This window comes from Vulpes lagopus, chromosome 2 (genome assembly GCF_018345385.1).
Source record: "Vulpes lagopus strain Blue_001 chromosome 2, ASM1834538v1, whole genome shotgun sequence".
NCBI classification, from domain to species: Eukaryota; Metazoa; Chordata; class Mammalia; order Carnivora; family Canidae; genus Vulpes; species Vulpes lagopus.
In genome coordinates this window covers 1,010,015-1,036,847 of record NC_054825.1, presented here as the reverse complement: position 1 = coordinate 1,036,847, position 26,833 = coordinate 1,010,015, and the positions used below count along the sequence as shown (strand labels likewise).

Here is a 26,833-nt window from a genome sequence, read left to right as displayed (position 1 = left end):
GAAGATGCGGCCCGTGTGGCCGGGAAGGAAGCACCTTCCCCCGAGGAAGGGCTGAGGGTGCCCCCCAAGAGGGATGCAGAGGGTGGGCCGGGCTGTAGCCACTGGGGTGGGAACGTGGGGGCCCCCGTGGGGACCCCACAGGAAGGTCATTTCTCTGCTCTCTGCTCAGGAGGCCCCAGAGCCCGCGGCGGCTTAGCTTCCCTCCCGACCCGCTCAGCCCGCTCCCCCCGCCGACGCCCCGAAGTGCGCATCCAGGAGTGCGGGGCTGTCCCCCAGCACCCGGTGGGTGGGGCGGCCTCCTCCTTCCCGGCCCGCGGGCACCCTGGGGACACAGCCAGCCCAGGTGCGGGCCAGCCCCCAGCCCCGGGAGCTCCGTACCCATCCTCGCAGCAGCTCGTAGGCCAGCACCCCCACTGACCACCAGTCCACCTCAAAGGAATAGCCGCTGCCACCGCTGACGAAGGACTGGAAGATCTCGGGCGCTGCGCAGGGAGGGACGGGCAGCTGAGAACCCCGCGCACAGGCCCCGGCGACGCCCCCCTGCGGACCCCTGGGGCCCCTCCTCCCCTGTGACCCTCCCCCGCTGACCCCTGGGGCCCCTCCTCCCCCGTGACCCTCCCCCACTGACTCCTGGGGCCCCTCCTCCCCATGACCCTCCCCCGCTGACCCCTGGGGCCCCTCCTCCCCCGTGACCCTCCCCCACTGACCCCTGGGGGCCCTCCTCCCCCGTGACCCTCCCTACAGACCCCTGGGGCCCCTCCCCCCCCCACCCCCTCCTCATGACCTCCCTGCTGACCCCTGGGGGCCCTTCCTTCCCCATGACCCTCCCTCCCAGCTGACCCCTGGGGCCCTCCCCCCCATGACCTCCCCTGCGGACCCTGGGCCCTCCCCCCCACGACCTCCCCGCTGACCCTGGGGCCCCTCCTCCCCATGACCCTCCCCCGCTGACCCCTGGGGCCCCTCCTCCCCATGACCCTCCCTTGCAGACCCCTGGGGCCCCTCCTCCCCCATGACCCCCCTGACCCCCGGGGGTCCCCCTCCCCTGGTGTGGGCAGTGGGGTCACACCGGCTTTCTCAGCAGCCCGCCCCGCCCCACACCGCCTGGGCCCCCAGGCCTGACCCCGCAGCAGGCGGCGGCCGCGGCTCACCCATGTACGGCTTGGTCCCGGCCAGCGCGGTGGCTCTCTCCCCGTCCTTTATGATGGTGGCGATGTTGAAGTCGGTCAGGTGTGCGTGTCCTGCGAGAAGAGAAGACACTGCTCGTGTCCCGAGGCCCGGAGACGCGTGCCGCGGGCGGGGCGCAGCCACTTCCAGCCTCACGCGGCCTCGGCTCACCTTGCTCATCCAGCAGGATGTTGTCAGGCTTGACGTCCCTGTTGAGGAAGCAGGAAGTGGGCACATGGTCCGGGAGCCCCGGTCATCCCTCGTGGTCCCTGGCAGGGCGGGGGTCCCCCGAGGGCCCCTCCCCACTCAAGGCAGAGGCCCCAGAGACCCGTGTGGGCCTTGAGAAGGTGCCACCCGGCAACATTCTGACGGAGCCAGGTGAAGGCAGCTACTCTGCTCCTGGGGTCGCGGCCGCCTCTCGCCCCCCACCTGCTGAGGCCAGACGGGAGAACGTGCTGGACACGCGGGGCCCGAGCCCCCTCGCCGGGACCTGCAGGCTGGCCCCTCCCCCAGAGCCCTGGGGCTGCGCAGGACTGACCATTTGGGTCCCCGCCGTCCACCACCTGGCCTTGGGCCTCACCTGGCCTCACCCGGAGGTGCTCAGTGACTGTTCGGTGCCTGAGCCGAGGCCACGTAGCAGATTCCCCCGGGGCACAAACACACAGAGCCCATCTATTGGACTTGATGATACACCTGTTTACCTGTGGTTCTGCGGATACAACTTTATCCTAATTTCATCTGCTCTTGGCTAATGTTAAGTTTACTTCAGTTCCCCTGGAGTGCGGCAGAGGAGCAGATGGACTCTGCCAGGGGCGGCAGGGCTCAGAGGCTGGACAGACCAGGGACCCCATCCTGGCCCACCTGGGGCTGCTCACACGGGATCCACCCCCCGGTGGACATCGGGTGCTCAGCTGTGGGGCACTGACTGGCCCAGGTGCCACAGCTGGGGGCAGGTGTGTAGGCAAGTGGGGGGCAGAGCACGCAGGAGCCTGTCCGGGTTCTGCAGGAGTGTGGCCGCCTTGCAAGTGGATTGGCCCAGGCAGGCGCCCCACCGGCAGGTGTGCACACACCTGTGGATAATGTGCTGACTGCGCAGGTAGTCGAGGGCCAGCGCCATCTCGCAGATGTACAGCCTCACCGTGTCCTCGGAGAACTGGACGTTCTGCTGCAGGTGGTAGCGCAGGTCTCCGCCCAGAAGCAGGTCCACCACCATGAACATGTCCTCCTCATCCTGGAAGGAGTACCTATGGGTGCCAGGGGAGAACATGGCACATGCGTGCTAGGGAGCCGGGGTCACAGCTCCTGTCACACCCGATGACCCCCTCCCCCCATCTAAGAGCCTGGGCACCCTCCTTGCCTCCCACAGTCACTCCCCGGGAGCAGGGCCCTGCCCAAGGCACTGATTCTATCGCTGCTCAGGAGCTGCTCTGAGCCAGGACCCTCAGGAAAGACAGAGCAGCCTGTCCTGATGGGAGGCAGCCCAGCGAGGGGCCGAGATGCAGGAGCGGCCAGTGGGGAGAGGACACAGCATTGCCTTTGGCCATTTCCCTGCTGCTCCTCTTCTCTAGAAAGGGATAAAAACATCTGCCGTGGAGGGGTGTTAAGGAATGGAGGCCACAAGGCAAAATGTTCAGGCAGTGCTGGGCAAGGGGCCTGCTTCCAGCAACAGTAGTGACCATGATGGTGACGGTGACGGTGATGGTGGTTATGGTGGTGGTGATGACGACGATGATGGTGGTGATGATGGTGACGGTGATGGTGATGGTGACGGTGATGGTGATGGTGACGGTGATGATGGAGGTGAAGGTGGTTATGGTGGTGGTGATGACGATGATGATGGTGGTGATGATGGTGACGGTGATGGTGATGGTGACGGTGATGGTGATGGTGACGGTGATGATGGAGGTGAAGGTGGTTATGGTGGTGGTGATGACGACGATGACGGTGGTGATGATGGTGATGGTGATGGTGATGGTGATGATGGAGGTGATGGTGGTTATGGTGGTGGTGATGACGACGATGACGGTGGTGATGATGGTGACAGTGATGGTGATGGTGACGGTGATGGTGATGGTGACGGTGATGATGGAGGTGATGGTGGTTATGGTGGTGGTGATGACGACGATGACGGTGGTGATGATGGTGACGGTGATGGTGATGGTGACGGTGATGGTGATGGTGACGGTGATGATGGAGGTGATGGTGGTTATGGTGGTGGTGATGACGACGATGATGGTGGTGATGGTGATGGTGATGGTGATGAAGATGATGAAGATGATGACGACGGCAGTAATGAAACAACAGTTTAAGGACCTCCTTCTGGGGATCCCAGGGTGGCTCAGCGGTTTAGTGCCGCCTTCGGCCCAGGGTATGATCCTGGAGTCCCGGGATCGAGTCCCACATCAGACTCCCAGCAGGGAGCCTGCTTCTCCCTCTGCCTGTGTCTCTGCCTCTCTCTCTCTCTGTGTCTTTCATGCATGAATAAATTTTTTAAAAAAATAAAAAAATAAAGACCTCCTTCCACTTAGTAACTTCTTGTGTGAGCTCTCCGAGGTAATGCTCATTCTTAAGCAACTGACTCTTTTAGGAATAACGTTACAAAGGATTTACTCTTTCATGTGGTGTTCCCCTTCCTGCCCACCAGAAGCCTCCCTGCCCCTCATCTCAGGAGCCGGTGGCCGGGGGAGTGGAATATGGGGCCGGAGAGCAAAGAGACTTGGCCCGCCAGGCCCGAGGACCCGGAGGAGTGCTGGGGAGCAGTGGATGGGAGCAGATGGCCTGTCACACTGGGAGGCGAGGCTGCAGCAGCCCGGACTGCCTGGCTCCCGGGCCGGTGGGGGCAGGTCAGCCTGGGGGGCGGTACTGGCTGCAGGACGACAGGAAGACGTTGACTCTAACGATGCCTCACAGCCCGAGTCGCCTATGTGGAGCGCTTTGCGGGTATAGATGCATCTGTAGTTTGAACTGGGGGCCGCTCTACCCCTGTGTGCAGCAGGGTGGAGGAGTCCACCGGGGGGGCTGGGGGCCACCAGGCAGAGGGACTGGGGGGAGCTGAGGCCCCCAAGGTGGGAAATCCTGGGCCTTCCTTCTTGGCCAGCCCCGTGCCAGTGCCATGGCTGAGGGTCAACCACAGAAGGCAGCCCGCTCCCGTGAGGCTGCAAGCAGGCCCCGCTTCGGTGAGGCCGTTTCTCCCCACCCACTGAACTACCACCCCGGGGGGCAGTCACCGCTGTTGAGGACGAGGGCTCTGACCCACCCTGGCTGTCGGGCGGAGGGGGCAGGTGTAAGGGGTGCTTGGATGCCCCCGGTGTTAGAACCACAGTCCCAGGATGCTGAGCACACCCCATGGAGCTCAGGGACGGGGTGTGGCCCTGCCAGTCTGCTTGCGTGGGGCCTGGACAACCGGAGGGCCCTGGGGCCAGTGAGGGAGGCCAGGAGCCGCGTGCAGGGGTGAGGAGGAGGAGGAGGCCTGGGCAGCCCCGGGCTCCACTGCCCTGCAGGCCTGGCTCAGCGCCTCGCTCCCTTCCCTCTACTCCCCGGGCAGGGCCCGCCCCCAGCTCCTTCCTCCTGCACAACCAGGCAGGACCACGTCCCCACGAACAGAGCTGAGCTGCCGCGGTGAAGTGCCTCCCGCACCTGTGGTGGCCCCAGGTAAATGACCCAAGGGGGACCTTCAGCCCCAAGTGTGTCCCCTGGAGGAGCTGGCACCAGGTCACTCTCCACAACGGCCTGTCCCACGCGTCTGTCCCCACATGCTGGTTGGGCCGCCTCTCCCTCCGTGTTCGGCTAATGGACCCTCAGCTCATCCTGGGGATGTTTAAGTCTTCCTGAGGCAGCACCACCAGGACCAGATGCGTCTGTCACATGCCTCCCCAGCTGCCTGCACCGCTGTGCCCACCTCGGGCCCCTGGGAACGCCCCCCAGTCTGGGAGCCCATCAGGGAGCCCAGAGCCCAGGACGGGACGCTGTCAGGGAGGATTCAGGGAAGACCCTGCGTAGCAGGACCCCAGGGAGGAAGGAGGACGGTGATCTCACTGCAGCTTATGGGGTCCTTCCTCTCCAGGGGTGGTCGTGGGGCCCACTGCATGGAGGAGCTCAGGCCCCAAAACCCTCCCCAAGGGCCACAGGCCTCCTTTGTGGGGACGCCCGGCCTCCCTGTGCGTGGGCAGACCTGCACTCACACAGGGCGCCCTGCACACCCTGCAGCTCTGGCCCCGGGAACCGGACGTGAGTGGCTGGGGAGTCGGGGACAGGTTGTGGGCATCCCGGAGGCAAGGGAGGAGGGAGCACGAGGGGAGCCAGGGGCAGGAAGGGCGGTGGGTCACCCACCATAGGTTCACCAGGAAGACATGCTCGATCTCCTGCAGGATCTCCAGCTCCCGGAACACGTTGCGCACCTCGTCCCGCTCAATGCACTGCTGTTTGTTCATGTACTTCATGGCGTACATCTTCTCCGTGTCCCTCTTCTGCACGATGCACACCTGGAGGGCACAGGGAACTCAGCGTAGGTGCCAGCACGCCGGCCCCCCACCCTGGCCATGCAGATGTGACTCAGAAAGGACTGCAAGGCCTGGTGCAAGGCGCCTTCGTAAGCAGGCAGGACCCAGCCGAGAGCATGGCGCGGGGGCCCAGGCCCCTCAGCCGCGATGACCTGGCACCCCTTCCCGGGGCTCGGAGCAGCAGCTGACTGGGAAGGCTGCTGGGGGGCAGAGGAAGACCCCTCAGCCAGAGCCCTGCACCCGGGAAGGCCCCGTGTGTGAGAGCTGCTGTCCTCAACAACCCCGGGCCACCGTCCCCTTCGCAACGGGGCCCTCCGGTGATGACAGGGTCCCTGCTCGGCGCTTCTGTGCCAATCCCCTGGGGCACCGCCCTGCAACGTCCATTAGCGATGCCGGCGGTGCTCACGCTAGTTTTTCAAAATAGTTGGCTAAAAAACTCGAAATTCATACTTGGAATTATGCATGAAAATACGATATTCAATAAAAATCTCACCAATATGCATAGAAGTCTGATTTGGCTAAAAGTGCTCAGAGGGGGCCGCCTGGAGGGCTCAGCTGGCTAAGCGTCTGCGTCAGGCTGGAGGGACACAGACGCACAGAAGCAGCGCAGACCCGGCTGGGGCAGGCCCCAGGGGCCGACGGGCATCGCTCGCGACCAAGGACACAGGTCTCCGAAAGGAAGTGGGGCGGGGGTGAAGGTGGAAGATTCTGGAACGCGAGGTGGGCGGGAGACAGTCCCGGGGCCTGGGCCCGACCAGAAGTCTCAATGAGCATCGGAGTCTGGGCCAAACCCGCGGATGCAGCCCTGCTGGGTGAAGCCCACGTCCCCGCACCCGCGGACGCGTCAGAAGAAATGAAGGTGATTTCCCAGAAGACGTTCATCGCAGCGGAGCAAACGGCTTTTAACAGGTTCCAAGCAACCGTGACATCCCACAGTCAGGCTTCCAGCGCGGGAGGCAGGGAAAGCCCATGACGCCGCCACGGGGCGCGGTCTGTGCGCAGAACCTGCGGGGAGCGACCGTCCTCCCGCCCCGCGCACCTGAAGCACCTGAAGCGGCTCCGAAGGGCTCGCGGTCGCTGGGGGCTGGGAGGCGGGGGCGCCGGTCCCTCCTGCCCGTCTGCGGGGAGCTCAGCGCAGGGTCGGGGGCCTGGGGGGACACTGAGTCCAGCCAAGCGGGCTCTGCCCTCAGGCTCATAAAATGGGTGGTTGATGTCCAGTCCGTCATGACAGGTGCACCTTGAGATTCAGACTTTCCACCTAGAAGGACTGTCGAGGGAGCTCTCGTCCCAGACAACGTCCCACTGGAGCCCCTGCGAGGGGTGAACCCACCAGAGGCCACGGAGCATGTCTCTGTTCCTAGAGCCGCCTCAGTAAGACGGAGACGAGGGTGAGGGTCAGGCCCGCAGTAAACCTGCCCCGACCTGTGCCCCGACCTGGACCCATGCCCCAACCCCGTGCCCCCCAACCCTGTGCCCCCCACCCTGTGCCCCCCACCCTATGTCCCTGACCCTGTGCCCCCAACTCTGTGTCCCTGACCCTGTGCCCCCTACCCTGTGCCCCCGACCCTGTGTCCCTGACCCTGTGCTCCCCCAACTCTGTGCCCCCTGACCCTATGTCCCTGACCCTGTGCTCCCCCAACCCTGTGCCCCCTGACCTTGTGTCCCTGACCCCGTGCCCCCCAACTCTGTGTCCCCGACCCTGTGCCCCCCAGACCCTGTGCCCCCCGACAAAGTGCACCTGACCCCATGCCCCCGACTCTGGTGCTGGAGGTGGTGCAGGCTGGGTGCATGGCCCGGCTCCCTGTGACCAGGCCCCCTCACGCCCCCGTTATTTGGGTCCCCACCACAAAAAGGTGGTTAAGGAGAAAAAGGGAAAAGAAGAACTTAAAAATGATCCCAAATCCCCGAAAATAGGAAAATACGTCCCAAACTCCTTGAAGAAAATGCAGGTTCCTTCTGAGGGCGCGCTCACTGCCACGTGAACCTCGGGGGAGACTGGACTCCTGAAGGAGCAATGGGAACCGCGGACAAGGGACACCCTGAGGAGCGCTTCCCACAGGGACCGGTAGACGGTGCTGGGGGGACACGGGACAGGGGACCTCACGCCCCAGGGACGCACTCTGCTCCCGCTGACCTCCCCACCCCCACCCCCCGCCTCCGAGGGGCTGCCCGTGCTCAGCGCTGCTCCGTGGGCCCGGGAAGCGGGTGTTGCATAAGGTATTTGTGAATCTCCCAGAAACACGGACCCGAATTGTGCGTGTCCCAAGTCCTCTGATGGAGGATCGTCCTCGGGAGACACGAGCTGGTCTAAGTTCGCTGCTTAGTTAGAACGGGGAGTCCTCAGAGTCGTCCACACGGACAGTTTCTCCCCGGGTTTACTAGTCAAATAAGCTCATTTTATCTCCATCCTCCCAAATGCACCAGAAAAAAAAATGACTTAAGATGACGGATAGCTGTTTAATGTCTCATGAAATTTTCGGAAGTGATCTAAGCATAATTGTTAAAAAAAAAAAAAAAAACAAATTCAATAAATATAAGTAGGATAAAAGTAAATGAACTTAGAAATAGTTTTCTAGGTAGCTCAAAGCCTTAGAATTATAGTAAGTCACGTTAACTAATACATATTTGTTAAAAATCTAGATCATTTCCAAATTAGATAAAGTACTGAAATGTTCATTATTATACGTAAGTTTAGGTTTGTATTAGTTTGGCTTATGTCTGGATGTAGAGAGGCTGAAGAGACTTGGGTCTGTTACGAGACCTGCATTTGCCACATTAAGAAAAACGGTGCTACGAAAAAAAACCAGATCTCTAAAAATTCTGAAATGGCATATTCATGAAAAAAGGTCATAAAAGGTTTTTTTTTTAAAATTTAAATACCTTTTGAGTAATCTACCTAGAGAACAAAGATTCTGTGACTTAGCAAAATAATTTCCCGTGTTTCACATTGTCTTGATCAGGTCTTAGATTACTTTAAAAACAGCTTTTTCAGTATTCAAAGAACAAAGTATTTTTCCCCCTCAAAGATTTTCCTAAATCTTTGTTCCTTTGGTTAAATATATTGCATAAAAGCGTTGTGATCTGCAATCTTATTTAATCGAGTGTTTTAAACCGTCTGACATGTTTTACAAACTTCCCCAAGTCAAATTCAATACAGTCTTTTTGACCTCAAACGAACTCTGGGGTTTTTAGAGGGTCCTGGGGTGGGGTGGGGGGTAAGATTTGTCATTTCTCATTATAAAAACACAGACATTAAACTAATCAGGCTTCTCTGACACGTCACGTTCCAGGGGAAAACGGTGAAGTTACAAGTTCGCTAAATCTTCTTTACGCTGCCCCGGTACGGTCCGCACACAGGCTACTGACACGCGTGTTTCGGAAATCGTGTAAAACGGCCAGAAGCGTCAACATCCTTAGCGTCCGTAGAATCAGAATCAGGCCGACGATGGTCATAAAATGCCACGTGCTGCAGAAATAACCAAATTTCCTTGTCGGCTGCGTCATTTTTGCAATAAACTCTCACCGGCTCTTTAGCTGTTTCGGTCTTCGCCTCTCAGAGCCGGCGACTGTCGCCCTCCCACGCTTCGCTGAAATGTCTTCGGAGCCAGGGGACAAGCGAGCTCATCCTCGGCCGCCCACGGGCAGGGGAGCGCTTCCGCGGGGACCTGGAGAGGTGTCGGGGTCGCTGAAATCGCGTCGCGGAGCCAGACCAGACATTCCAACACTGAGGGAGAAGCCGACGGCTTCTATTGCGTGGCACTGGGTGACCTCGTGGGTAAGACCCACTCCTGCCACCTTGGGCTGGGAGCACTGCTGGCTCTCCGCCGTCTGGGTTCCCGGACGTAAGACACCCCGTGTGCCTCGGACGGCCGCTGAGCAGGGAGCCCGTGCGGCCCAAGGACGTGCCAGCCGGGTGCCCGCGCTCGGGGCTCCGGGCCCTGCAGACAAGGGAAGGCCCCTTCCCGGCGGGCCCGGAATCACAGGAGTCCGTGCGCCCCTGGCAAGACGGGTCCACCCCGACATGAAGGTCCTGATGCCCAGCCCGAGACCAGTTCCCGACCCGGCGTCTGGGCCTCAAGGGGCCGCATCTGATCTGAGATCCCGGGTGAGGGCTCCAGCGAAGCAGGCTGCGCACAGCCCCGGCCTGCCTGCCCCTGCCCCGGCCGCCCGCCGCCCGCCGCCCCTCCTCGGAGAGTCCAGCCTCCCGCTCCCCTCGTCCCCTAACCCAGGCCGCCTGACCACGCCACTCTGGGAGGCCCGAGGGCTGCGGGGCGCCAGGATTCCCGCGGAGGCAGTGGGGGGCACAGAGGGCTGGAGGCCCCGGCAGGTGGAAAGGCTCCGCTTCGGCCCCTGACCAGAGAGCTCGGGGGCGCGGGGTCTGCAGCTGTGGACAGGCGCCAGCACCCGAGCCCCCTGGCTCCCCCAGAACCCCCAGCGCCCCCAGAACCCCCAGCCCTGCCAGCACCCCAGCACCCACAGCCCCTCCAGCCCCATCGGCCCCCCAGCCCTGCCAGCACCCCCAGCACCCACAGCCCCTCCAACCCCATCGGCCCCCCAGCCCTGCCAGCACCCCCAGCCCCCTCAGTCCTCCCAGAACCCCCAGCTCCCCCAGTCTCCTAGTCCCCCAGGCCCCCACAGCCCCCACAGCCCCTGCCAGCCCTGCCAGCTCCCCCCAGTCCCCCAGGCCTCCCAGGTCCCCCAGCTCCCATAGCCAGCCAGTGCCCCAGTCCTCCCAGAACCCCCAGCTCCCCCCAGCTCCGCCAGCCCCATCAGCCCCATCAGCCCCCCAGCCCCTCAACACCCCCAGCTCCTACAGCCCCCCAGCTCCCCCCAGCCCCGCCAGCCCCATCAGTCCCCCAGCCCCTCAGCCTCCCCAGCTCCTACAGCCCCCCAGCTCCCCCCAGCCCCCCCAGCCCCATCAGCCCCATCAGCCCCCCAGCCCCTCAGCCTCCCCAGCTCCTACAGCCCCCCAGCTCTCCCCAGCCCCCCAGCCCCACCAGCCCCATCAGCCCCATCAGCCCCCCAGCCCCTCAGCCTCCCCAGCTCCTACAGCCCCCCAGCTCTCCCCAGCCCCCCAGCCCCACCAGCCCCATCAGCCCCATCAGCCCCCCAGCCCCTCAGCCTCCCCAGCTCCTACAGCCCCCCAGCTCTCCCCAGCCCCCCAGCCCCACCAGCCCCATCAGCCCCCCAGCCTCTCAGCGCCCCCAGCTCCCACAGCCCCCCAGCTCCCTCCCAGCCTCCCCAGCCCTGCTTAGGCGGCGGCGTGTACACGGGGGAGTAGAAGTGCTTCAGCCTCTTAGGACTCGGCCCCCCCAGGCTGGAAGCAGGCTGTCCACCCCGCCGGTTCCCCCAGCGCCCTGCTCTCGGCTTCCTGAGCCACTTCCCCCAATCTCGAGGTGAAGCAGGGACAGGAACGAGGTCTGTGACCCGGCGCCAGGGCGGCTGGGGTTCCGCGGGCGGGAGGGGGCACCCAGGGGCGGCCCAGGAGCGTGCTGGGTGACGCGTGGTGGCTGCCATTTGGATTCGACGCCGTGGGCGTGTTTGGCAGATTTAGTGATTCACCCCAAGCTCTGTTCCTTCCCAAGTAATTTCTGTTCCCCAGAAAGCAAATGCCTGACAGCAGGTACTTAAAGCCTCCAGCCTATAAGGCAAGTGCCTCCTGGGCCCCCTGGGAAGGTCTGGAGCCTGGGAGGGCAGGCGGGCGCCCTCGGAGGGAGGGGAGATCAGGGGCCACGGCACCGCCTTCCCTCGCTATCCGGCCGCGGTGGGGCCGCCCTCCAGGGCCCCGGGGAGCTGGGGGCGCTGTCTTCCAGGCGGGGCGGCCGGTCCTCGCAGCAGGCGGGCAGGAGGTGGAGGCAGCGGACCTGCGCGCCCCGGCCCGGGGTCCGACGTCCCTCAGCCCCACCCCTCGTCCCGCTCACCATTTGCTGCGCTGCCCAGCCCCGGCCGCTCTTCCAGCAGCCCCTTGGCCCCGGGATTCAGGGATTTGTCTGCCAGATGCCCCGCCAGCGCGTGAGCAGGACTGGCTCACGGTCATGAGTATTTTAGTAGACGTTTGAAGCAGGAGGGTCCCAGTGCCACCCAGAGGAGCCTCCTTCCAGGCAGAAGGACCACCAGGGCCCCAGGATGCTCAGCGAGCCAACCGCGGGGAGACGTGTGCACAAGCCTCCCCCCCCACCGCCCGCCACAGGCCATCGTGCAGGCCCTGCGCACCGGGGTCGGGTGGGGTTCACATCCATTGGCTCGTCCCATCCCTCCAGCGACCCCGGGGCAGGTCCACCACGGCCCCGCCTCACGGAGGAGGACTGCGGACGAGGAGGCGGGATGAGAGAGCGGCTGCCCCGAAGCCCCCATCGGGGCCGGCAACGGAGCCCGGGGTCGGGGCCAGAACCACAATGAGACACGAGACATGACACGGCCTCGGCTGCCAGACGACGCGCTTCTCCTCTGGATTTGAGAGTCGGGTAAGCGTCAGCCCCGGGGAGCGAGCGAGCACGCGCGTGGGCGGGCAGGTGGCGGCGCCAGGCCCCGACCAGCGACTGCGCCTCACGGGCCCGCGGGCCTCCCCACGCGGTCATCAGCGCAGCGGGAACACCACCGGCGCGGTTCACTGTGGTTCTGGTTCTTTGCTGTGTTGTGTCTGCCTCCTCCTGGAGCCGACGAGTCGGTCATCTGGGAAGACGCTCAAGCACAAGCGGGCAGCAAAAGTCCCGCAGCAGCAGAGCAAGGAGTGAGTTTGCCCGTCGGGCACGGGAGCTTCCTCGGGGAACGTGGTCCTGGGGCAGGACAGACGGCAGGCCGCGGGAAACGAGGAGAAAATCCAGGAACAGGCCCAGCAGGCGAGGATGTATCCTAAAGGCCGCATCTCAAATTCATGGGAAGATGCACTTTTTAACAAGCGATGTTGGGATCACCGAATGGCTTGACAATAAAAGGTATAGCTGGATCCATTGACGACAGTGACAAGCCAGGACACACCGCGGGCGCACGAGGTCTAACCTGAGAGCTGACACTCCGATGTGATCACAGACAAGACAACGTGACGGGGGCCTCCGTGACCCGAGGCCGGATGACAGTCCTGTGACATGACACCCCCGGCAACAAGGGCAAAGATCGATAACCAAGACACTACACGCAAAAAATATTTTACATGGAAAAAAAAACCTAAAGTCTAAAGACAACCCAGCGGAAGATATTTGCAATTTATATCAGAAACAAGACGTTAGAATCCCGGATTCCTAACGAGCCTCTAAAAATAAAAAATTAAAAGCCCCCAGAAAAACAGGCAGAGGATGTGCAAACGGCCTCCTAACACGTAACATGATGCACCCACCCCCTTGCTCAGCGCAGGAGGCAGAGGGAGGCCCCCCGAGACGCCGGGGCTCGTCGGCCGGTGCGAGTCCAAATTCTGGCTGCGTATTGAGTAGCGGGCGCTGCGGAGGCCAACGGAGTGGTGGCCGGCCCGGGGCGGCCGCGTCCAGCCACTCACTCACAGGAGCGTTTACTCAGCTTCCGGCCCCCGCGTCCACGCCCGGGAACTAAGCCAAGGTCACGCGGGCAGAGCTACGCGGAGGCTCATGTGCAAATGGCCCCGCGGGTAAGGCACGGGGCTGGGAACAGCCTCCCGCTCCCCACGAGCCAGGACGGTCAGTGGAACCCACGGGCTGACGCTCACGTCACCTCCTCTGGCAAAGGGGCTTCGAGGATGCGATTCAGTGAAAGATGCGGAGATGGGGGACCGTCCACGAGCACGGGGTGGGCCCGAGTCATCACCAGGGGCCTAACGAGGGAGGGGGGAGGAGGCTCTGGGGGAGCCGGGGCCACGGGCCAAGCCTCCAGGCCTGCGGGCTCCCCTGGAAGGTGGGCACTTGCCCCCGGAGCCCCCGGCAGGAGCCAGCCTGCCCTCGGCCTGCCCGGCCCAAGGCTCCCCGCATCGGGCTTCCCGCCACCCACACGGCCACCGAATACGTTCGCAGCGCCAGAGTCACGACACACATGCGTGTGTGGCCACAGGACTCGCAGCGACACGTCCGCCCAGCGTCCTGCTGCCATGAAACGGGGCGTTGGTGCGGGGTCGGCGGGCAGGGCGTCACGTTTTGAAACCTGGTGAGTGAAGGGGCGAAGCACGAAGGCTCGGCGGGCGGCTCAGGGACCTGAGCGCTGACCTCGGACGCAGGTCGTGTGGACGGGTCACAGAGACATGCATGGACGTACACACCCAACTATTCCCAACGGGATAGTTACGGGAGGAAGAGGAAACGGGGTGACGAGCAGGAGAGGCCCCTCCTTCCTGAGCGACCACTTGACAGATTTCCACCCGGCCCCACGCCAGTCACCTCCACGAGCATTACAGTCAATGCAAAGGGAAATCTGTAAAAGTTGGGAGCAAAATAAACTATAAAACTAGGTGTGGGGCAGCCCCAGTGGCCCAGCGGTTTAGCGCCTGCCTTCAGCCCAGGGCGTGATCCTGGAGACCCGGGATCGAGTCCCACGTCGGGCTCCCTGCATGGAGCCTGCTTCTCCCTCTGCCTGTGTGTCTCTCTCTCGCGCTCTCTCTCTCTGTCATGAATAAATAAAATCTTAAAAAAAAAAAACTAGGTGTGTATCCAGGAGGCAGGACCCTCATCACAGAGGAACGACATCAAGGGACCCCGAGGGGATGCCCCGCGTGGCCCTCCCGGCTCTGGACACAACAAGGCCTGTCGGGAGTGGCCAAGTGCAGGAACAGCGAGCGGCCCGAGTGCCCAGGCTGTGGCTTGTAGGTGTCACCTCTGCCGGGAGGAGCGGGGGGTCCCACGGGGAAACTGAGGCCGTGCCCCTGGGGGCTTGAGCGTCACGTCACAGCTGCAAACAATGACACCCCTCAGGACAGCGACCGCGTCGAGAGGGCCCAGGAGCCAGTGTGATGTGGCCAACGGGGGGTCGGGGGGCGCCGAGGATGGAGGACAGTGGAAGTGTCTGCACTGGGGTCGCAGCCTGGCGAGGGAACTGCCTTGCGAGCCGCGGGAGGACGGCAGGGAGTCAGCTGCCCGGCGAGGGGAGCGAGGCCCGGATCCTCCCCCAGCTGCCCTCAGCCCACGCAGACAAGATCCGCTCGTCCAAGAGGAAGGTCATATGGGGGCACTGGCACCAAACCGCTTGGCACGTGAGCCTCACGGCGCATCAGGGGAGCGGCGTCCTCACCGGCCGCCCGACTCCGATGGGGACCATGGCCACGGCTCGTGGAACCCCGTCCACCCCGCAGGTCTACACCACGGCCAGCTTGCACGAGGGCAGGGCAGGTGGGGCCCGTCTGCAACCAACACATCACGAGCTGGACGGTCAGCGGAGGACGGACACGCAGGGAGAAGGGGCAGGGGCCCGCCGGACGGCGCCGGACTGACCGCACCAGGCTCCCTTCTGAGCCTCTGTGTAAACTGTCACCGTCACAACCACCAGACATCTGTGAGCCCGTGGGCAGGTGTGTGTCCCACCAGGTACCTGCTGCACGAACCACCCGCGCCCACGACCCCGGGGGGGTTGGTATCAGCGCTGTGGGAGCACACTCGGAAACGTTCGCAGGTACCACAGGAGCCTTGGGGGTGCAGGTCAGCCCCCCGGCGTGGGCAGCGGCGGAGACACGGTGGCCGGCCACTGGGAACAGGTGTTTATGCCTGAAGTTTCCCGACATTAAAAGTGAAAGAAGATGCGAGGCCGCCCCCCCAAGTGTGGAGCCTGGGGTCCTGCAGCAGCCCTGCAGCCCCCGGGGACCCCTGAGGGCCCAGCTCAGTGCCAGTGCTTGGGGTGCCTGGAGGGGGGATCCTGGGGGCTGAGGGTGGGCTGAGAACCGACAGGCTGGCGGATACCCTGGCTGGAGATGGACCCTCGGGGCTCCCAGGGCAGCACCCCCACCCCCAGCCCTGAAGGCCGCCTCCGGCCGCGCAGAGGAAGCCTCCTTCTCAGCTGGGACACTTGTGGGGGCTGCAGGCCCCCCCTCAGCCGTCCGCCCAACACCAACGCCCAACGCCGTCCAGGGGCAAGAACAAGCCAGTGGGTGCGGGCGTGCTCCTCGGGAATCACTCCCTAGGGAGACGGCTACCTAGAGGCACAGAAGCAAAGCCCGGGCACCCAGTGACCAACCCAGCAAGGTCACGCGGTGCCCCGGGCCACTTCGGAGCTGGTGATGAGCCGTCTGCCAGCCGCTGCTCCTGGAGGCCGTCACCCTGGGCGTCCTTGGGTCTGCACGTCCGCAGGAGACGGCGACCGCTGGGAGAGCACCGGGCACCTGTGGGTCCCATCTCGCTTCGGCCCCCTGCCTGGCGGCGTCCAGGGCAGACCCCTCCCCCAGTGGGCTCCCCGTGGTGGGTCGGGGGGGGTGCTGTGCCCTCAGCCCTGCCCTGGCTGCTGCCGTCCAGCCCCTTGTAGCCAGGCGCTGACCTCTGCTGCGGCATGCACGTGCCCCTCTGGCTCTCCGGCCAGTGTCTTGTGCCCCTAAACCTTTGCTGTGGGAGCCCCCGCCCAGCAGGGCCCCTTCTGTGACAGGGGATGGACACAGGTCAGCTGGGTAGAGGCCCCCATGTGACTGCTGGCTCTGTGGCCAAATGCCTCCCATCAGGGCGGCCCAAGGAGGAGCTGCGTGCAAGGTCGCTCGTGCAAGCAAACCGTGTCTGTGAGCCGGCGGGGGGCGGGGCAGCAGCGCAGGGAGCAAGAGCTGTGAGCCCCCCGCCCCCGCTTCCCCGAGGGAGGCTGACGCCGGCCAGGGCCGCCCCCATGTCGGGTGCTCAGGGCTGGAGCACAAGCACGCCCGGGACCCCGGGCCAGACGGAGGCCGCGCTCAGGGTCCTCGGGGCACGTCCGCACCTCCTCTCCCTGCTGTCAGATGCTCTGCTGAGTGGCCGGACCCGCCGTGTTCCTCTGTCTGTCCGTCAGTGCGGGACACTCGGGTCCCCGCCCCCTCTGGGCGCCTGTGAGAGTGTGATGCAGCCCTGCCCCGTCCTGGGGGGCCCGGCGGTGGGATGGACAGACCGTACGGTACCTTGTCATATTTTAATGGCACAGTTTTAATTTAAAAAAAAATCTCTTCTGTGCATTGGGCTATCCAGGATTTCAACTTCTATCATCAGCTTGGATGATTTTCTACTTTGCTTGGTCGCGTTTGGGGTTTTGCTGATTTGGGCCATTGTGTGCGCGAGTGTGCCTGTGAGTGTGCGAGTGTGAGTGCGCAGACTCGAGCGCCGGCTTCTCTGGGATGGGATGAGGCTCTTCACCGCCGCGGGTCCTGGTGTCACCTGTGTGGCTCTGAGGGTGGAGCCCTGTGGGCTTGGGCACATGCGGGGACAAGTGGCTCTGCCCAAGGGTGGCCGGTGCCAGGCCGCCGGCTCCCACAGACACTGCTGGACACGCGGAGTCCTGGCGCCGCTGCTAGGCTGCCTTCAGCAGTGCTTCCCGAGGTTCCCCAAGGCCGGCGGCGTGGTCGGGTCACACCTGAGCACGCGATGGGAACAGAGCGCATGGACCCGGATTTCTAGATCCAGAGTCAGATCCGGTGCCCCGGGCGTCTCAGGGGAGGGGGCCGTGCCCCGGCTCTGGCGCAGCTGCGGGCGCTGGTCACTTGCGTCCTGAGGTGTGGCCGCGGCCGTCGCTGGGCATCCCCGCACACGGGGCCCACCAGGGAAGACGCACGGCCCCCGGCCCCAGGCCCGCACTTCCCGCACTGGCCCCCACCTCCCCACTCCCGCCTCGTCTCCAGGGTCCATGTGAGGATCCGCTGGTGGCAGTGGGGTCACGAGTGCTCAGGGCTGTCGGGGTCTGTGGCAAGGCGCGCTGTACTCCATCACCCCGGTCCTTTCCCCGTGAACTGGAGAGAAGCAAGACAGGCTGGTCTGGGCGCTTCATCCCCGGCTGCTGGCCGGTGCTCTCCTTGTCTCCACAGATAAGCCCCTGAGAGCTGGACCTGGGGGAAGGGGGGTCCCCAGGCCGCACAGCTGTGTAGGAGCCCCCATCCCTGCCGGATTTCACAGCAGCGCCCTGACTCGGACCCCACGGCCTCCTGATGGGTCCGGGCCGGCTAGTGGACGGAAGGGGAACACGCCTGCCCACCTGCAAGTCGGCAGCAGCAGGCGTGCCCAGAAGCCTCCGTGCGAGTTCCGGCCGTGCCTTTCCATAGGTGCAGAGGCGAAGAGGGTGCCCTGGGGGGCAGGGCATGCAGGGCAGTGGCGGGAGGCCTGGCCAGTGACAAGCAGAGACCCACCCAGGGTCAAATGGGGCCACAGAGGCCAAGAGGAGCTGAGGTGGAGGACCAGGGTCAGGACGGTCCCACTCTATCACCAAATCGCGCCCCCTTTGCAAAAGCCACTCACGTCTCTGAAAATGCACATGGGTCAGGGGACTCTGGACCCACAGGGGGACACCACAGCCCCAAGGCTCAGGCCTTTGCTTCCTCCAGGGCTGTGACCTTCTATTGCCTCAACCTTTACTTCCTGATGCTCTGGCAGCCTGAGCTGGTGCCCACCTGGGGAGGCTCTGCAGACCCCAGTCCCCAGGGGAGACCCCGCCTCTGCCCCGGGGACAGCATCCCCTGGGGCCTGGATCTTCCAGCAGGAAGGACATTCAGGTGGGCAAAGCTGGATTGATCCCCACCCTCTGGCCACACCCCCTGCGGCACTGCTCCCTGCCAGGCCGACGCCCAGGTCCTTGGGCAGCATGGGCCACAGTGGCGGTGGGAACACAGACAGGGGTCAGCAGGGGCTGGGGGGTGGGGGCACAGGGTGACAGACGTCACGGTTCCTAATAAATTGGAAAGCCAGAGAATAAAATCTGCTATTCACAATAACAGAAATCGCTAACGTGCACGACAGTTTAACGAGTAGTAACTATAACGACGATAGACAATACACATAAAACACTAAGGAGCAATGTGAAAATATAATATTTGAATAAAATAGTACTAAGTCCCTAGTTGGGTAAGATGTCCAGTTTCTCTTAACCTTTAAGTGTGATTCCTACCCAAACTCCGTGAGTTTATTCTGGTCTTGACAACATTCATTGAAAGTTCAAGTGAAAAAATAAACGTGAGGACAGCCAGCAGCTTGGAAGGGCGTGGGGGGCGCGGGGGCAGGACGCGGGGTGGCCGCGGGGTGGGGGGCGCAGCGGGCTTGCCCACGCGGGGCGCAATTCCAGGCGCTAAAGGATTCCTCCCCCCTCTCCCTCCCTGCTCTGTTCTGGCGGTGACCGCGCTGGTGGGGAGGCTCCTGGTCCTACAAGGGCGCAAGGAGCTGAGGCCGATGGGGCGGCCGGGACAGGGAGGGGGCAGGGAGGGGGCACTTGGGGACAGGGAGGGGATAGGGAGAGGGGGCAGCCGGGCAGGGAGGAGGTCCGGGGAGGAGGTGGGGGGCGTGGAGACGGGGGCAGGGAGGAGGTCCGGGGGCGGGGGGGGGCGGGGAGAGGGAGCGGGGAGGAGGTCCGGGGAGCAGGGAGGGGGCGGGGAGAGGGGGCGGGGAGGAGGTCCGGGGAGCAGGGAGGGGGCGGGGAGGAGGTGGGGGGCGGGGAGAGGGGGCGGGGAGGAGGTCCGGGGAGCAGGGAGGGGGCGGGGAGGAGGTGGGGGCGGGGAGAGGGGGCGGGGAGGAGGTCCGGGGAGCAGGGAGGGGGCGGGGAGGAGGTCCGGGGAGCAGGGAGGGGGCGGGGAGGAGGTGGGGGGCGGGGAGAGGGGGCGGGGAGGAGGCCCGGGGGCGGGAGGGGCGGGGAGAGGGGGCGGGGAGGAGGTCCGGGGAGCAGGGAGGGGGCGGGGAGGAGGTGGGGGGCGGGGAGAGGGGGCGGGGAGGAGGCCCGGGGTCCCGCAGCCCCCCCCGCGTTGCGCGGAGCGCCCGGCCCCGCCTCTGACGGCGCCCGCCGGAGGCACAGCGGGGAAGCGGGTCGCGCCCAGCCGGGCCCCGCAGGAGGGCGGAGGAGGGCGCCGACCGAGCCTCCGCAGAGGGGCGCGGACCCGGGGGAACCTCCGCAGCCGCGGTGAGCCCCGCCCCGCCCGCCCCGATTACGTGACCCGCCCGGGCCAATCAGGGGGCGGAACCCCGCGTGATTGGCGGGGGGGCGGGAGCCCGCGGTCGCCCCCAGCCAATCAGAGGGCGGCGCGCGCGCGGGGGCGGGGCCGCCCGCGCTGGTGACGCAGGCCCCGGGATCCCGGGCCGCCCCCGCCCTCCCCACGCCCCCTCCCCTCCCCTCCCCCCCGGGGCGTGGGCAGCAGCTGCGGGACGTCCTGGGCCTGAGCTGCGCACCGACAGGTGATCACAAGGGCTTGGGTACTTGCATCACAATAAAAAAAAAATTGGGAAAAAAAACCCCAACCAGTCAGCAGCCTTCATGCCCAAGGACCAGAAACCGCTTCCCGGCGCTGCTGGCCTGGGGTGAGCGGCCACTTGGTCAACAGCCGGCGCTGGCGCCCGGGGCACTCGGCCCCTCGGGAGGTGGGGGCGTCCGTGGGCTCCGGCTGCGCGTGGTTCACGTTCTTCCAGAGCCTGCCCGCGCCCGCGCCCGCTCCTGCACTGAGGCCCTGGGCAGAGGCACCTCTGGGCTCGGCCCCACGCACGGGAGCGGGCTCTCCGCAGTCCTGCCGAGCTTCCAGATGCTCCTTGTCCCCCAGGGGTCCCCGCCCTAGCCACCGAGGACAGCCCGAAGGACCAGAGCCCAGGTCTGTGGCAGGCCCTTGGCGTCTCCACGGTCCAGACACCGCAACTGCAGCCCCAGCCCGGAGGCCCCGCAGGCCTAATTAGGCGGCCTCGTTAGGAGCAGTTACAAGGCAGCCTGCATCCGAGGATAAAGTCCCAGCAGGACCTGACGGTCACCCCACCGCCGTGCGGAGCTCTGCTTCCGGGCCCCTGTGGCCAGCTGGCTTTTTAAAGCTAAGAACTGGTCAGAGGAGCCAGAACCCTGGAGTTCTGCAGACGTTGGGGGGGTGGGGCAGGGGGGCTGTGCTGCCCAGCAGGGCGTGAGGAGCAAGAGGGGGACAGTGGGGATGGGGAGGAGGCAGGGGACAGTGAAGTGTCTGTCCCAGCTCAGCCCCAGCACTGCTCCTCGGCCTGTTTCCGACCGTCTGGGTGGCGTCCTTGGCTGCCCATCCAAGCCACTCCTCCTGAAGCCAGGGCAGGGCTGGTGCCCTCCAGTGCCTAAGCCCCACCCTCTCTGCCCCAGACCTTGCCGACACCCTCTGTGGCCCTAGGGACAGAATTCACCCTCAGCCGGGACAGGCAGGGAGGGCAGAGGGCAGCAACTCGCAGACCTTAATACTCTCCTTAACTAAAGGGTGCTGGAGGGAGTTCTTGCAAAGGCGCTAATTGCTCCGGTTTAGAATGTCCCCAAGCCTCAGGGGAGCTGAGGCACCGTGTCCCAGCATCCTGACAGCTGTAGGGAGCAGGAGCAAAGCCCCACCCCCCCTCCCGCCTCTTCTCTGCTCAGGAGAAACTCTCCACTCAGAAGCGATCCATCTCCAGATCCATCTCCAGCGGACCCCTCAAGGCAGCGCCCCGGAGCTAATTTTAACCTCCTCAGAGTGCTCGTTAAGCCTCTTTGAGTTATAATTACCCCCAGTCTCTAGACACTACAAGGCAGCAATCAGGAAGTTAGATGTGGACGGGAGAGATAGAAGGAGCCAGAAGGAGCGGGACGGTCCGGAGCAGCGCAGTGCCGGGATGAGGACGCACGCTCAGCTGCACCGCGGCCCTGCCACCCACATGCACCAGGGGCAGCCTGCCCTCTGGGCTCCGAGTGTCACAGCGACCCCACACACTGAATGTCCGCTGCCACCCCCTCCCCGCCATGAGACACTTCCCTCCGAGGACTTGAGCGGGCGCCAGTGTCTCCAGTGGGTGGGTGTCGGGGTCGTGGTCCCGCAAAGCCCAGCAGCTGTGCCATCTGCACCCGAGGCTCCCAGCTGAGTTAGGGACCCCCAGAGACCTGGACTGAAGACCCTAGCGCTCCCGAGCAGGCTGATGGCCCACTGTGACCCCCCATCACCAGCCCCCCAGGCACAGGTGGGGCTGGCCTCCTCAGAGCTGGGGGCCACGGGGACGCTCCCGCCACGGCCGCCCTCCTGGCTCCACCTTACCTTGCCAAAGCTGCCCTTTCCGATGGCTCGAAGGATCTGGAAGTGGTCAAAGTTCACTGCGGAAGAAATAGAGGGACGTCAGGTGAGGTGGCAGCAAGACCCTGGACCCTCCACAAGCCCCCAGCTGGAGTAGCCGCCCGGGAGCCGCCCCCACCACTGCAGGGAGCCCCCCCGCCCCCCGGCAGCCCTCCAGCCACACTCTGTGCCCTGGAAGTGGGCCCGGGGCCCGGCTGGAGGCCGGACTGCAGGTCTTTGCAGGGCAGGGAGGGTGGCAACGGAGGGTGTACCGGACAACGGGTCAGAAGCACAGGACACGCGCACCATGTGCCTCACCCCACGTTCACACCCTGAGAAGCCAGGATGTCACGGACGGAGGGTCCGAGGGAAAGGGACACTCGGAGGTCTGCCGGGCACGGAAGTGGGGAGCTGCGGCCTCGTCCACGCTGGCTGGCCCTGTGGCCTTTCCTGGGCCTGCTTCCCGGGGAGGGGAGGGAGGACATGTACCCGCTGCACGTGCACCCCACTGTGGTTCTGAGACCCCGGGGCTGGGGGGGCACGACCGCAGACTGGGTTCTGAGCCAGCCGCAGGGAGGCTTGGGGGGGGGGCGGGTCCAGGAGCACAGTGCCCAGGGCGCCGCCATGGGGCCCAGGTGGGCGCGGGGGTCCTGACGTAGCTGCCTGCACTTTCCTCCCAAATCCCCAGCTGCTGCACAGAATTCGGCCCCACTTCTGGGTAAAGTTCCACCCCTGCCCCCCAACACCCACCCCTCAGCGACAGCAACGAGGTGGGGCCAGCAGGTGGGAGGGGCAGGGGGCCAGGCTGGTCCTCACCCAGGGCATGGGCCCCGGGGGCCTGCTGACACGGGTGGGGCCCAGCTCCGTGGGGGAGGATGCTGGTTGACCTACGCCAGGCCGCAGAGGCCCTGCACGGGGTTTCCGTGGCCGAGGGACACCATCAGCCCACTTCCCCCAGGAGACACCGCCACGTCACCAGGAGAAGGAAAGGTAACGTGGCCCCAGGGTCCTGTGGTCTCTGTGGCTCCTGGTCCGGAAGCTGAGCGCAGCCGGAGGGAGGGAGCCGTGCCCGGGAGGCGCCCCGACCCCGTCCCCAGGGCCCTCCTGCGGCGCGGGCAACACGGGCACAGGCTCTCCCTGGGACGGATGAATATTTAAAACACAAAGGATTAAGAATATTTATTCTTCAAGGAAGACTTTTATTCCACGGAGCCGGCAATCACAGCACAGCCGGCTACGAAAATAGGTCACCTTGACGCCGAGGGGCCAGGGAGGTGCAGGAGCTGGCCGGGTCCTTCCCAGGGCTGCGGGTGCCCGGGCCCCACCTGCGGGGTCCTGGAGGGATTTTCCCCACTCGCCCAGGCGGGAACCCCAGCACCGGACAGAACTCCCTGGGGGTTCTCGCACGTTCTCCGAGGTTCTCACGGCTTCCCCGGGAGCCGGACCATCGCCCGGAGAAGCCAGGAGCTCTCCTCCGGGAGTGCCGGCGACACGCAGGCAGGCACACTGCCCTCATCTCCCCGCAGCCCGACCCCACCCGACCCTCTGGCCACCGTGATGCTGCCCGGTGTCACTCCCAGATCCCCACGCTAGCCTCGCGCAGGACAAGGCGGCGAGAAGCCAACAGGTGGCGCTTGTGCAGACGCCCCAGAATCCAGAGCCCAGGTCAGGTAATATTTGAACTTTTCCCCTAAAAATAAAACAACGGTCTGCTGATTTGAACTCAGCGCTCGCCCTCCGTGAGCAGAGGAGCGCGCCCGACAGCAAGTTCGTAGGGGACCCGTGAGTCCCGTGAGATTCGGGCTGAAAACGCAGCCCTTCCACCAGCCGGCGCCCCGGCCGGGAGAGCAAGAGAGGAGGTGAGCCCTGGGAGCGTAAAAATAGAGCCTGAGTCACCGCGGTTGTTACTGGTGACACGGTGCCCGCGCCACGGGGTGGGGGGGGTGCCTGAGTCACTGGGGGGAGGGATGCCCACGCCACGGTGGGGGAGGGGGAGGCCAGCCTGCTCCTGACGCCCCAGCCCAGGTCTCCACGCCCTCAGGGCCCGGGACATGGGCCCCGCGTGGAGGGTGACGGGCCCACGGCCATGGGATGAGCCCCCTCCCCAGCCCGCCTTCCAGCACCCAGGGGAGGCCCAGCCCCCCGAGCTCCGGGTGAGCCCCACACCAGAAGTGGGGATTACCTGGAAAGCTGTGGCCCTAAGTCACACGTCACAGTTGCCGAAATCCACTCAGAAGCGGATGGCATTTTGTCAAATCTACGACCCAGAAAACTCCCGAAGAGAACCCTGGGGTCCAGCTTAGGTGGGTGCCCTGCAGTTTGCGTGGCCTCTGGGGGAGCCCCGGCCCGGCCCCCACCGCGCTCCTCAGGGCACGCAGACCGGCCCACATCAGCGGTCACCAGGTGGGCACCTAAAGGTGGCACTGGGGCCCCGTCCGCCCAGGCCGCCAGCTCTGTGGGGCCGACGGGCACACGCCTCGAGCTGGACGCTGCCTGGCCCTCCCGGTCCTGACGCCTGCAAGCTCTGAGCCACCACCTGGTAGGGGACGGACGCCCCCTTTCACAGGCGAGGAAACCGCTGAGCATCCCGGCAGACACAGGGCCGCTCGGGGCCGGAGAGAAAGGCGGCCAGCACCCCAACCCTAAGACCCAGGCCTCGGAGCCCGCCCCTCCTTCCGCCCGGGACGCCTCTGCACCCATCACTCCGGCCCCTCGGAAACACACGGGGGCTCCCCGCTCGGCCGCAGGGCCCAGGGCCTGGGTGAGGCCGCGCTGGCTCAGGCTGGGGGACGTGGAAGGGCAGAGGCAGACCTTGGGGGCGCCTGACCCGCAGCCCCCACAGGTCCACCCAGCAGAGCGGACCGACGCTCCGGCCGCCGCCCGGGCTCTGTCCTCTGAGCACCTCTACCTCCTCGGCCCTGTCGGGACCCACAGCGTGCGGGAGCCCCGGGGTGGGGACGCCTGTGCCTCCGGCTGCTCAGAGGGGGCGGGGGCAAGGCGCAGAGGGAGGCCGGCTCTGGAGGACAAGGAGCCCCCCGGGTGGTGCTGGCCACGTCCAACCCAGCCGGGGAGAGGCCCCAGCTGACGGTCAGGGCCGGCCCCGCGTCCTCAGGCGGCAGCTGCACTCGAGGGTCCCGGACCGCACGCGGGGAGCCCATCAGGAGGTCGGTCCTAGGGGAGGCACGAGGGAGGTCCCAAGTCCCCCAGAGGACGAGGGGTTCCACGGATACAAGGTGAACACCTGGTGGGAGATGCTCGAAGAGGCCGAGGGCGCGAGAAAGCCCCGTCCCGCTGTCCGGGTGCAGCCCCGCCAAGCCCCCGCGCTCCCCCGCAGACAGGGCTCTCCCAGGAGGCGGTGGACCTCAGAGGCGGGAGCCCCCGGCCCCCAGGCCCCAGGCAGCAGTGCCAAGAAGGGGTCTGCAGGCCCAGGGGGTCCCGGGGAGGGAGCAAGAGCGAGGGCGGGGGTGGAGGTGAGGCGCTGCCTTAGCCAGCACGCCCGCCTGCAACTGCCCCGGTGAGAATTCTCCCCGGCGCTGGACGGAGCAGAGGGTGGCGGGAGGTGTCAGGTCCCTTCCTGTCCACCGCCCAGCCCACCCCCACCTCGGTCCCTGGGGCTCCCAGCGTGAGCTGGGACAGCAACGCAGGCCCCCGACCCCCCACCCCCAGCCGTCGTCAACCCAGCTCCTCCTCCGGCGCCAGGAGAGGCCCCCGAGTCATGGCCCCCGGCCCTGGGGTATCTGTCAGCTGCCCTGAGGACGCGGGGCCCCTGGTCACAGGCTGAGGCCACACAGGTTGATGGGGCGCTAACCCCGCTGCTCACCCAGCTGCACCCGGAGCTGCCAAGCGGCACCCCTGGCACACGATCCGGGCAGGCGGCCCACCCAGCCTCGCCGGAGAAGCCCACAGGGGACTCCGGCCACGGAGCCATGAACTGAGGAGGCCCCGTTCCCAGCCAGCCCCCCAGACGCCCCTGGCACGGGGGGGACACCAGCCCTGCGTCCCTCCCTGCGCGTCCCTCCCTGCGCCAAGCTGGAGGCACACGGGGCGCTTCCCGCAGTTTCCCTGAGATGCTCCCTGCGGGCTTGGGACACGGCCCCCTCAGCGAGCGAGCCGAGCACCTTCCGGCACCGAAGAGCGTCCGACTCGGTGGCAGCCGGTTAGCCACTAGCCTGCCCGCCGGCCTGGGGACGCCTGGACCAGGGCGGGGCCCACGTCCCCACGGCCCAGGGCCGCGCTCGTCGCCACACAAACAGCATTAAGTCTGATTCAGGGAAGAAAGCACAGGGCTGGTGCCGGAAAAGACGGGGTCAGAGGCGGGGCAGGGGTTCCCGCATCAGAGGCACCCCCGGAAATGGCCTTCTGACGGAGGCACGTCCTCCACGGCCCGTGCTGCAGGCATGGCCACTGGCCCCAGCAGGGCTCCCGGCCCAGCGCTGCCGACCACCTGGGAGGGGCGGCCTGTCTCTACTCGCAGCCCGGCCCCGTCATCCTCTGGCCATCCCCCCTCCCTCCCCCCGCCATCCGCCCAGCCATCCCCCCACCATCACCGCCTTTCATCCCCCCCATTGCCCCCCACCATCACCCTCCATCATCCCCCCTGCCATTGCCCCCTGGCTCCACCCCCCACTCCCACCCCCCCACACGTGAACACAGGCTCCCGTGCCACGGGCAAGGCCGAACCCCAGTGCACAGGAGCCCAAGCCTTTCCAGAACCAGGAGGTCACACGGGGTGTGTGTGAGGCTCAGGTGGGCGCAGAGCCCCCCGCTGGCCAGTCCCCGGGGCTGCTGTGGGGTCCACTTCCCAAGCCCTCAGCCGGGACCACGTGTCACGGAAGGGCCAGGCCCGCTGCTGGGGCACCACGGGAGCCCAAGGGACATGCAGGGGCACAGCTCAAGCCGGAACCCGGGGCTCGGCATCACGTGGGGGACGGGAGGCAGGCTCAGCCGCACATGACCCCAGATACCACTGCGGCCTCGGGGCACCACACACACACCCTGAAACTACGGTCAGGGCCCCCCGCCCTCCGGGAGCCGGCAGGCCAGCCTGGCACCTACGTGGCCACACTGACAGCCCCCGAGG

The 26,833-nt window shown here is 65.5% G+C and overlaps 1 protein-coding gene across 1 annotated transcript in view; it reads right to left on the bottom strand.

Moving 5' to 3' along the window:
* The window catches only part of STK32C (serine/threonine kinase 32C), a 68,000-nt gene that overhangs the window by 6,973 nt on the left and 34,194 nt on the right, over window positions 1-26,833 (bottom strand). The window contains exons 2-7 of the mRNA XM_041743648.1: window positions 21,739-21,794; window positions 5,494-5,645; window positions 2,235-2,408; window positions 1,336-1,373; window positions 1,149-1,238; window positions 379-482 (exon numbers count right to left, since the gene is read on the bottom strand). Coding sequence (XP_041599582.1) covers window positions 379-482; window positions 1,149-1,238; window positions 1,336-1,373; window positions 2,235-2,408; window positions 5,494-5,645; window positions 21,739-21,794 — 614 coding nt within the window. The remainder of the gene's footprint in view (window positions 1-378; window positions 483-1,148; window positions 1,239-1,335; window positions 1,374-2,234; window positions 2,409-5,493; window positions 5,646-21,738; window positions 21,795-26,833) is intronic.